Source organism: Vigna umbellata, chromosome 1, assembly GCF_029865625.1.
Source record: "Vigna umbellata cultivar VRB3 chromosome 1, Vumbellata_1.0, whole genome shotgun sequence".
Lineage (NCBI taxonomy): Eukaryota > Viridiplantae > Streptophyta > Magnoliopsida > Fabales > Fabaceae > Vigna > Vigna umbellata.
In genome coordinates, this window is record NC_142165.1 from 72,432,960 (window position 1) to 72,444,903 (window position 11,944).

General features: G+C 39.4%; 1 protein-coding gene and 2 pseudogenes across 1 annotated transcript; all 3 read left to right on the forward strand.

The window, feature by feature from the left end:
• Positions 1-2,617: 2,617 nt before the first annotated feature.
• Positions 2,618-3,258, forward strand: LOC124843398 (2-oxoglutarate-dependent dioxygenase DAO pseudogene; annotated as a pseudogene).
• Positions 3,259-4,946: 1,688 nt separating this feature from the next.
• LOC124843399 (germin-like protein subfamily 2 member 1 pseudogene) lies at positions 4,947-6,012 on the forward strand (annotated as a pseudogene).
• A 1,092-nt stretch (positions 6,013-7,104) lies between these two features.
• LOC148206248 (uncharacterized) lies at positions 7,105-9,174 on the forward strand. Its single transcript, XM_088107423.1, has 2 exons — positions 7,105-7,161; positions 7,357-9,174. Exons 1-2 carry the CDS (start codon positions 7,105-7,107, stop codon positions 9,172-9,174), a joined length of 1,875 nt encoding a protein of 624 aa, XP_087963549.1.
• The last annotated feature ends 2,770 nt before the right edge of the window (positions 9,175-11,944 follow it).

An 11,944-nucleotide genomic window follows, 5' to 3' on the forward strand; every position in this document is an offset into this window, starting at 1 on the left:
GCACAGTAAATGTGATCACCTACCTCTTATCTTTGACCACTATTTATAGTTTTTGAGATGGACCTAAGATTAGCAAAACCTTAATCACGGCTCAATCTCATCACATTGTATCTAATTGATACTTACCTTTAATTATGCTCCTTGATGTCTTTTCTTGGGGGAGTTTGTTATTGAGGTCGGTCGTCCGACTTTTCCTCACATCGAACCAGACAGTTCTCTGATGGTTTCGCTTCGCTCCATGTGTCGCACTCGGGGTCATTCATTCATTTATGTTATCTAGGTCAGTCCGATCATGCAGTACATGTAGTATAAAATAAAAATATTTATAATTTTTATATTTTTATCAGATAGTATATAAATCACTTATCATATTTATAATGTTTGTTTTGCCTTTTTGTGCGGTGAAGTGAGAAATAGATTTCTAGTGTTAAAAAATAATTGATGTTGCCATGCAGTTGATTGAAAGTTCAATGTAGATAATGAAATCAAAGACAGTGATTGAAGTTTGAAGCGGAAACAAATGCAATGCAGTTGGTCCAAACGAAGAAAAAAAGGACAAAAAATAGCCATCTAGATACTCATTCTCATAGAACATGTCAAGATCTCTAACTTTTGTAATAGGATTTTATATCTTCTGACAAATATTTCAAGAATCCTCCTTATTCCATGTTTTTAACAAATCAAACCTCAAACGCTTCACTTTTTTCTTTAAAACATAAACTCCCCACCCAGGAACTTGATAACTCTCCCAACGGCCTTTAACATATAGTTTCCTAAACCCGCTTTTACTAAACCAGGCATTTAGCACCTAGTACGACTTATGGCCCCAATCATTGTAAGCATTTTCAGAATCATATGTCAAAATCTCTAAGTTTCAAATCATCCTTCGAATATGAGAACTTTTGTGCAATTTGATTATTAATATGAGAACTTTCAGAATCAGGCATACATTGGCCTTTTAAAAAACACAGTTTAAACTTAATTCATACAATTTGAAACTTCACTGGTGTCTGCCATTGTTGTTTATGCAGTTCAACATTTTATAAGGATAATGATGAAAAGAAAAGAAATTTTCATCCAACAGAGGTAAAGTAGGTGCATGATGATCTTGGCCGCACTAAGTCCTGCGCACGATAAAAACACGATTTTTGTTTAGTTATTGTTGTTGAATTCATTATTTTCTGCTACTTTTTTTCATCATCTTACAAAAGCCCCTAGCTGATGATTACGGAGCTTGAATATATTTAACTGAAACAAATACATTAGATGGTGGGTCAACCTTTGCATTCTGCATTCTACCAATTTTGTGATGGTTTGTTGTGTACAGCGAAGCAACTCATGCTTAAATCTAGAAACTATTGAGGACATCTCAGAACTTGTATTTCTTAGTAGGTAACCATTTTTTCTTTTATATTCATTCTCTAACAACACTCTACTATACCATTTGTAATCTGTAATCTGTTTCAGTCCCTTCGTACCCAATTCATAACATTTATTTATATAAACAAGATTGTAATACTATTACAAAAATATTTCTTTTTTTGTTGGAGATTCCAAATATGATAGATTTATAATATACTAATGAATTTAATCTCACAGAACAATTTTATAAGATTGAATTAAGTTTAAAATTTTTAAAATTAAACAAAAATCATTTAAATCTTATTCTAATAATATATGTTATTTATTAAATTTATTATCTCATCTATTATCATATTATTAGTAATATTTAGTCTCATTTATTTTATAATTTGTTTAGTAAAATTAAATTAATAATTTACCTTTTTAAAACTAAATTAAGTTTAAAGGTATTGTCTATATTTCTTAAAATACTTAAAATGTAAGTTGCTGAACGATTCATTGTAGGTTTTCCTGAAATATATTCATTCCCATTATACCAAACCAAATGTGGTAGTGTTGGCCCAAGAATCTTCCAAACCTTGTCTTTGATTTTTTATTTTTTATTTGATTGTCGCCTTGATGAAATCAAATCTATTGGTTTTATTTTATTCCCATCCGTAATTGTAGTTGGTTTTTTTTATCTGTCAAAAAAATTACTAACAAGAATTTTACTAACAAACTTTTACGGTAAGTAATTAGTAAATTTGATTTACCAAAATAATTGTGATTACTAACTTATAATGGTCATTATCATTGTTTTTTTTTTCTTATTAATATTTATATTATATTTGTTAAATGATTAAAATTTTATTAAACTATTTTGAAAATATAAATATTTAATTTTTATTTGTGAAAAATTTTGTAAACAATTAAAAATCCTATAAAATTAAAAAATATATTAAAGATTATCATTCACTCACAATTCATTTAAATATATTGTTCAAACCCAATTAATTTGTTACTCATCTAGTAAGTAAGACTAAGGCTTTGTTTAATTTGGAGGAAAGATTTGGGGAGGGTGAATGGATGAATTTGAGGAGATTTGATGGTGAATTAATTGTTGTTTATTTGAGTGGATTTGGAGGTGAGTCAGAGTGGAGAGTGTTTCTTCCTACACCTTACCTATTTCGTCCTACACCTCTAATTTTTATTTAATTTCTATCTTTGCCCTTGCTGCCCTTCCAACACTGGTTGTCGCACTTCCAACGTCTGTTGAATGTCACCGCATTTTGAATTGCGTTTCTTTTTCTTGACAGTGAAAATAAGACAAAGGATAGTCGAATCACTGGTCATAGTGATTGATGATTTTAAGGATTGGCCATGCTAGTTTATAATTAAAAAATATAACTTCACCCCATAAGTAGTAGGGTCGAGTGGAGTTCAAAAACACACAAATTCAGGGTTCTTAACCATTCTTCAAGATGATGAAAAAGTTGGTGGTCTTGAAGTGTTGGACCCTTCTACTTCATTCATGTCAGTTCCTCCTTTTCCTGGGACCTTCTTAGTCAATTTTGGAGACATTACCTGTATAAGATAATAACACTGACCAAACAGTAAATAGACTTTTCTCTTACACATGAACTTGAGCATGCAATTGTTATGCATATGAAGGTGTGGAGCAATGGAAGGTTTTTTAGTTTGGTACACCGTGTCTAATGCAAGGAAGCCACCAAACATTTTTCGATTGCTACATTTATGTTGACACCAAGGAATAGGAACGTTGAGGCTCCAAAGGAATTGGTCAACCACGATCATCCTCGTTTATATCGACCTTTTATTTACGAAGATTATAGGAAGCTCAAAGTTACCAACAAGATGCACACTAGTGAAGCCCTAGAGTTGTTGCACTTGTCCTAGTCATAGGAATTACCTAGGATTGTTTGAAGGCAACAAGGTTTAGGAAAGTTGATGCCACAATTTTTCAGAAATTTATGTATTTATTTGTCAGGTGGGCAAATGTTCATATTTAAACAAAGTTACTCACTCTAATATTTAAAAAAAAAACACAATTCGAAATGTGATAACATTAAACCGACGTTGGAAGTGCGGCAAGGACAAAGATGGAAATTAAATAAAAATTGGAGGTGCAGGACGAAACAAGTGAGGTGCAGGGAGAATCACTCGAGAGTAGATTTAGAAGTAAAGTTTATGAGAATTAGTATAGGATTTGATCGATGTGACAGATAAAAAAATGGTGTAATTGGTAGAAATTGAAGATTACCAAAATACCCTTAGTAGTAAAAGTAATATAAAATGAGAGAAAAATATATTTATAATTATAAAAATTATTATAAAGAGAGAAAAAATAAAAATTAATTTTTAAAATTCCATTATTATTTGTTGGAGAGGTTTAATATACACATATCCCCACACTGGTAAGATATTGTCCGTTTTGGGCCAAGCCCTCACGGATTTGCTTTTGGTACTACTCTAAAAAGCCTCTTACCAATGGAGGTATCTATGTGTATATAAACTCATGTCCAACTCTTCTTTTATCCGATGTGGGACTTTGTTTGTACCCTAACATTATTATTATTAATATTGTTATTATTATTATTATTATTACTACTATTTTATTATATTATTATTAATAAAATTAATAAATGAATTTTTCAATTTAGTTGGAACTAATACTGTTTTATTGGAATTCAATCTACCATATTATGCAGTATGTATTTTTCAAAATAAATATCAAAAGAATATATAGTTTTACAGGGATAAAATTGGTTTTTTAGATAAATCCTCTCAAATCTCTATTGGACAGAGAAGATGAAATTAACCACGAATCCTGCAAATCCACTCCTTTCTTTCCTTTTAAATGCCATAAAATGAACACATATAAAATCAAAAATTTATTTGTGCAAACAATTGTCACTAGTGCAAAATGGGGCTAAGAACACGGGTCATACATCACGATTTCTAGAAAACCGAAGCATATGTAAAGGCGGTGACATTTTTGCAATTTGAACGAACTTATACGCCTCGGTTGTAGGGGAACCGAAGCATAAAAACCAAATTATCTCGGTTAAAAGCCAAACCGAGGCGTAATGTTCTGCACCTACCACCTAAAACTGGATATTCAACTGACAACTTTTTTAAATTGCCCTACTGCCTCGGTTCTCTGACCAACCGAGGCAGAAAGGTTTTTGTACACTGCCCTTAGGTATCCTTTCTCGCGAGCCTTGGGTATCCTCCATTTTTTTTCTCTTCTTCATTCGAAATCCAAAAGCTTAAAGCTTATGCTCTTTTTCTTCATCAAGACAGACTCAACGTTGATGGCGAGTGCGGCGAGGCACAGCAAGGTCGTGGCGAGGTCGTAGTGAGGGCGCGACGAGGGCGTCCTGCAGCGGTGGTGTTTCTGCCAGGGTTCAAACTCCAGCTTCTTTCTTCTCTCTTCTCTTTCCCTGCTTCACAAGAAGGGAAGGCATCAACCTTCATCTTTTCTTCTCTCTGTTCTGGTTTTGCCTTGAAGGAGCCTCCCTTCTTCCCCAAATCGTTCTCAGTTCTGGTTCTTGCTCGCAAGGAGGGAAATTGAGTTCGAAATTATGGCGCGACCCATCTCCGTGACGCGTGGATTCGTTCACTGGCATCTCTGCGGCGGAGAATGTCTCGGTCTGTCAGAGTTTAGTGGCGGTGCATTGCATTATAGGGTTTCGATTTGGGACGTTGGGGTCCTGTTCTTGCGTTCTTAATTAGGAATGTTGTGTATCCGAAATTGAAAAAGAATGAAATTAGAGTTCTGATCTTGTTATATTTTTGCGATTTGAGAAGGTGAGATTTTCCATTTTTTGAATTTGGGTATGGGATTTTTGTTTGATCTGCGTTTGGGTTTCTTTGAGAGCTTCCTTGCATCTGCGTTGGGTTTGACCATGAGGAAGTCCACCTTTGAGGTAGCAAGTAGCCAGTGACGATGAACAGGTTCAGACTGGATGATAGTAGACTCTTGGGTTGGGGCGAATTGAGCTTAGTTGGGTCTTATGCAATTTTGGTCATCTTCTGTTGTGTTGCACACTTCAAGACCTTTGTGTCGCATTCACCGCCCTTTTAGTTTTCTCTCTCTGCTCTTATAGTTCAAATAAATATGCCAAAGTTGTGTTTAGGAAAATAGTGCAGTAACTAGTGGTGTGTAATTAATTGTGTTCAGGTGTGAAGGTGGATGGATTTGCTTGCAAGGCATAAACGAATGTGACAGAAGCCTATTTCTTCTTTGCTGGTTTAGCCAAATCTGGAGTTATCAACAACACATTAGGATCTTTGGTTACTGCAGCCAATGAGGAAAAAATTCCAGGACTTAACACATTGGGAGTGTCTTTCTCTAGAATAGACTATAAAGTTGGGGTACTTAACCCACCTCACACACGCCTTCGTGCCACTGAGATTTTGTTTGTGTTGGATGATCAATTAGACGTGGGGTTTATCACCATAGCCAACAAGCTCATCTCAAAGTCCATTAAGAAAATCTTTGTGTTCCCGAAAGGTTTGGTGCATTATCAGAAGAACAGTGGAGATAAGCCTGCTTCAGTGCTTTGTGCTTTCAACAACCAACTTCTTGAAACATTTTCTGTAGTTGTAGCTCTACTGCCCAAAAACCACTCTACTACCTCGGTTTAGGTCCCAACCAAGGCAGTAGAATCCGAGATATTGACTCGGTTCAGCAGGAACTGAGGCGAAATCCTACTGCTTTTTGACTTGGTTCACAACCGAGGCAGAAAGGGGTAAACTTTTTACCTCGCCTGTATATGCTTCGGTTGAGGAACCGTTGCCTATGGACGAAAATAACCGTTGTCGTTTCTCCTACTAGTGTGTGAATAGTAAATTCTTTCAAAGTGAACACAACATGAATCTACATATAAAGACATCAAAACCTTTTCTTTTGAAATGAATCCAAACCAAAACAACATCATTAAATACATTAATATTTTTCATAAACAAATTTGATACCTTAGAATTTATATTTTCTTAGTTTGATTATTATTTATTTTGTGACTATATGAGTTTGCACATAATCTTCATAAGTTTTACTTATTTTTCTTATTTGTTAGTTAGCTAGTCTTGAGTTAAACTCTCAAAGTTGAAATTAAAAAAAAAAAGTTTAATGAATTATTGGGTTGGATTATGTATTTATCCTTATTAAAACACGAACATTTATTATCAGTTACCGATAACGAACCTCAGTTTGCTGTTGTAGTGATGTTGTTTTTTAGTCTTAATTTTGTCTAACAAACTTGACTTTTTAGGATGCAGGATGGAGTCTATCCCAATTTAAATTTATTTGAAGTATTAGTACTAAAAAAAGTTAAATAAAATTAAATAAATGTTAGTATTATATCGAACTCAACCTTAATTAACAAACTTGAATGGCCCGATAATGATTTTAATTCGATAATAATTATTAAAATAAACTTATAATTTCTTAAAATTTAAATTTGAATCTAACTTAAAATTTATTAAATTATCGTATAACTATATATATATATATTGTACCAGCAGGGACCGGGCACCGTACGGAACGGTCGCCCACGTCATTGGACCATCGAACGGACCGGACGCCCCCGCCACCGTATGGGACCCAGGAGATTACCCTTTTACTTTCTGTTGGGAAGGGTTAGGCATGGTAGGGCAGACGCCCGTATGCCCATGATCATGCACACTTACCGCTCAACACTTGGGGAAAACAACTTGCACGAAGAAGGGCGGCCGGCCATGGGGATAATTCCCACGAGGACGGCCGCCCGAGTTGCTAACCAACTTAACTTAAAGGTAAGTAGGGGTTTAAAAGCTATTGGGCTGATTTGGGCCGTGATTAACTTTTCACTAATCCCAAGCCCATAGCGAAAACTATAAATACAGATCCAGGGTGAGTGGTAGATAGGTTGCGTTTACTGCACATATATTACTGTCTGAGAAAAACGCCATAGCTCTCAACTGACTTTGGCATCGGAGAATCTTTTGCAGGTCTTCCACCAGCAGACTGAGGAAATCACCGAGGAGCGAGTACTGAGGGCCAAACGTACGAAATACGAGAAGAGAGTGACGTGGAGACGTGGGACCAGCACAGCCCTTCACATCCGAAACATTTGGCGCCCACCGTGGGGGCCGTGTGATTTTAAAAACCCAATGGTGACCACGAGAAATATGATCATGGACGACCCGATTGAGATGATCAGAGTTCTACAACAAAAGATGGACGAGATGCAACAGCGCCATGAAGATGAGTTGGCGGCGGTGAAGGCCGACTGTGAAGTCCGGATAAGCCAGGAGATTGCCAGAAAGGACGGGGACGAGCGGGCGAAGGAGAAGGGGAAGGCCGCCGCTGAGGAACATTCGGAACAGAATACCGAACGCGATGAGACCTGGAGGCCGACTGGTACCGAGGCCGAAGGTAGTAAGGCCAAGTCAATGCACGCGGAGAGCGCGGCCGAGGACAGGCGGATGGTGGTTAAGCCGGAGCCTCCCTTCACGCTATTACTCCCCTTCGCCCAAAACATAATGGACGTTCAAATTTCTGAACAGTTCATTGCACCACAATTCAAAATGTACGACGGGACCACCGATCCGGAGGCCCACATCAAGACCTTTTCGAACGCGATGGCGTTCAGAACGGGCAACGACGCCATCTGGTGCCAAGCGTTCTCGTTGTCTTTGGAAGACGAGGCCCTCGAATGGTTCAACACCCTGCCACCCAATTCCATAGACAATTTCACCGGACTAAAGCAGCTATTTATCCGGCAATTCGTGGCTAACAGCACACAGGACTTGACCGTGTTTGAGTTGGTTACCCTAAAACAGGGAAAGGAGGAAACCCTGAGAGCGTTCATGGATCGGTACCAGAAAACCGTACGGCGAGTGAAGGCGTTAAGTCCGGAGCTCGCCCTCCATTACATCCTGCCTGCTCTCAAGCCAGGACCGTTCAAAGACAGCGTCTGTCGGCGAGCCCCTAAGACTATGGAGGAGCTAAGGGAACGCGCGGCAGACGAAATAACGGTTGAGGAGATGAAATTATCCTACAAAAAGGAAAGCCAGGAGCCTAGGAGCGAGAAGGCGGACGGGGGGAAACCCGACAATTCGATAGGAAGACCGGGCGGCAGCAGGCAGAAGGAGCGGCGTCGAGGGCCCTGTTTCCAACAGTATACCCCCCTGAACGCCCCAAGGGAGAAGATCCTCCGAGAAGCGTTAAGCGCAGATTTGCTCCCCGAACCGATGAAGCGACCGACTCCTAAAGAGGCGGACGGGAACAAGCATTGCACTTACCACAAGAATATGGGCCACACCACCGAAGAGTGTGTGACCCTTAAGGACAAGATAGAAGAATTGATCCGAGCGGGGAAGCTGAAGAAATACATTCAGGACGATCGTCCTCAGGTACCTGCGGAACGGCCCGCCCAGCGCACAACTTACCGCCCGCATAGGCCCAGGAACAATAGGACCGAACAACCCCGCTCCGAGCGGCGACGCAGCCGAAGCCGCAGCAGAAGTCGCGAACATCCCCTACGGGGACACATCAACACCATCTCTGGAGGTTTTGCTGGAGGGGGGTCGTCCTCGTCCGCTCGAAGGAGCCACGTGCGGGCCCTGCAGTCCGTATACTTGGTAGACAAGCCGCGGCGCACGATGCCGCCCATCACCTTCTCGGACGAAGACTTCCACGCGCCGGACCCCGACCAAGACGACCCAATGGTTATAACTGCCGAGATCGCTCGCTACGGCGTCAGCAAAGTTTTGGTGGACCTGGGAAGTTCGGTGAATATCCTCTACTGGAAAACCTTCCAGTAGATGGACATCTCGGAAGATCTCATAGTCCCCTATAACGGACAAATCGTAGGTTTCGCGGGGGAAAGGGTGGACACCCGGGGTTATGTGGAGCTTAGGACGAGGCTAGGGACCGGGCGGTCCACCGAAGAGAGGAGAATCCGATACCTGCTGGTCGAAGCCAACACTTCCTATAACGTGTTGCTCGGCCGGCCGTGTTTGAACTCTTTCGGGGCGATCGTATCCACGCCCCATCTCACAATGAAGTACCCCTCCAAGAAAGGAGTTATATGCACTGTCCGGGCGGACCAGAAAACGGCCCGGGAGTGCTATACCGCCGGCTTAAGATTGCACACACGACAAGTAAAGCGGCGGGCGATCGGTACTGAGGTAGCCATGGCCGACCTCGACCCAAGAACGAACACCGAGGACCAGCTGGAACCGATAGGGGAAACCCAGCCTGTCTTGATAGGGAAGAGCCCCTCCCAGACGACTACCATGGCCCGGGGGCTGGAGCCTGGTGTAGAGGAAGGGCTTAGGTCGCTCTTGTGAAAGAATAGGGATTTGTTCGCATGGACGGCGGCCGATATGTCGGGGATCCACCCCACGGTCATGTGCAATAAACTGTCTCTGTTCAAGGAGGGTCGTCCGGTGGCCTAGAAGAAGCGACGGATGGGCGAGGAGAAGCGGAAGGCGGTTGAAGAGGAGGTGAGAAAGTTGAAGGACGCAGGCTTTGTCCGGGAGGTCACCTACACTAGGTTAGCCAACATGGTGATGGTGAAAAAGACCAGTGGGAAGTGGCGCATGTGCACTGACTACACCGACTTGAACAAGGCCTGCCCGAAGGATTCTCCTCCCTTACCCAGTATAGACGCCTTGGTGACGGCGCCTCTGGGCATCGGATGCTAAGTTTCCTGGACGTATACTCCGGATATAACCAGATACCGATGTTCGGCATTCATCACAGAGAGAGCAAACTTCTGTTATGAAGTAATGCCATTTGGATTAAAGAATGCTGGGGCCACCTACCAACGGCTAATGGACCGGATCTTCCAGGAGCAGATTGGAAAGTGCATGGACGTGTACGTGGACGACATGGTCGTCCGTTCGGCAGACGGAGTGGGACACATTAAGGTATCGTTGCCTATGGACGAAAATAACCGTTATCGTTTCTCCTACACTAGTGTGTAAATAGTAAATTCTTTCAAAGTGAACACAACATGAATCTACATATAAAGACACCAAAACCTTTTCTTTTGAAATGAATCCAAACCAAAACAACATCATTAAATACATTAATATTTTCATAAACAAATTTGATACCTTAGAATTTATATTTTCTTAGTTTGATTATTATTTATTTTGTGACTATATGATTTTTCACATAATCTTCATAAGTTTTACTTATTTTTTTTATTTGTTAGTTAGCTAGTCTTGAGTTAAACTCTCAAAGTTGAAATTAAAAAAAAAAGTTTAATGAATTATTGGGTTGGATTATGTATTTATCCTTATTAAAACACGAACATTTATTATCAGTTATCGATAACGAACCTCAGTTTGCTGTTGTAGTGATGTTGTTTTTTAGTCTTAATTTTGTCTAACAAACTTGACTTTTTAGGATGCAGGATGGAGTCTATCCCAATTTAAATTTATTTGAAGTATTAGTACTAAAAAAAGTTAAATAAAATTAAATAAATGTTAGTATTATATCGAACTCAACCTTAATTAACAAACATGAATGGCCCGATAATGATTTTAATTCGATAATAATTATTAAAATAAACTTATAATTTCTTAAAATTTAAATTTGAATCTAACTTAAAATTTATTAAATTATCGTATAACTATATATATATATATATTGTACCAGCAGGGACTGGGCACCGTACGGAACGGCCGCCCACGTCATTGGACCATCGAACGTGTATATATATATATATATATATATATATATATATATATATATATATATATATATATATATATATTGTACCCTTTTACTTACTGTTGGGAAGGGTTAGGCATGGTAGGGCAGACGCCCGTATGCCCATGATCATGCACACTTACCGCTCAACACTTGGGGAAAACAACTTGCACGAAGAAGGGCGGCCGGCCATGGGGATAATTCCCACGAGGACGGCCGCCCGAGTTGCTAACCAACTTAACTTAAAGGTACGTAGGGGTTTAAAAGCTATTGGGCTGATTTGGACCGTGATTAACTTTTCACTAATCCCAAGCCCATAGCGAAAACTATAAATACAGATCCAGGGTGAGTGGTAGATAGGTTGCGTTTACTGTACATTTATTACTGTCTGAGAAAAACGCCATAGCTCTCAACTGACTTTGGCATCGGAGAATCTTTTGCAGGTCTCCCACCGGCAGACTGAGGAAATCACCGAGGAGCGAGTACTGAAGACCAAACGTACAAAATACGAGAAGAGAGTGACGTGGAGACGTGGGACCAACACAGCCCTTCACATCCGAAACATATATATATATATATATAGTAGAGTTGAAATGCCTATTCATTGTGGGCGAATAACTGTGACTCCATATACTTCATCCTAAAAGGTTAAGTTCATGACATGGAAATGAAAATAAAACAAATCAAAAGATAACGCTATATCTATATAAAATGTTCGTGTTCAAAAAAGGAGAGATATCATGCAGCACAATAATCCATTAAATTTGCTAGAAACAGTTCTATAAAGATTAAAAAAATTATGTTTTAACCCACATAATTTTTTTATATTTATTTGGTATTATTATTTTTTCTTTTTTTTCAAAAAAATTA

Coding starts and splice junctions, on each gene's coding strand:
- LOC148206248 (XM_088107423.1), top strand. CDS start 7,105: ATGGGGATAATTCCCACGAGGACGGCCGCCCGAGTTGCTAACCAACTT. Junction 7,162..7,356: donor CTAACCAACTTAACTTAAAG/GTAAGTAGGGGT, acceptor AATCTTTTGCAG/GTCTTCCACCAGCAGACTGA.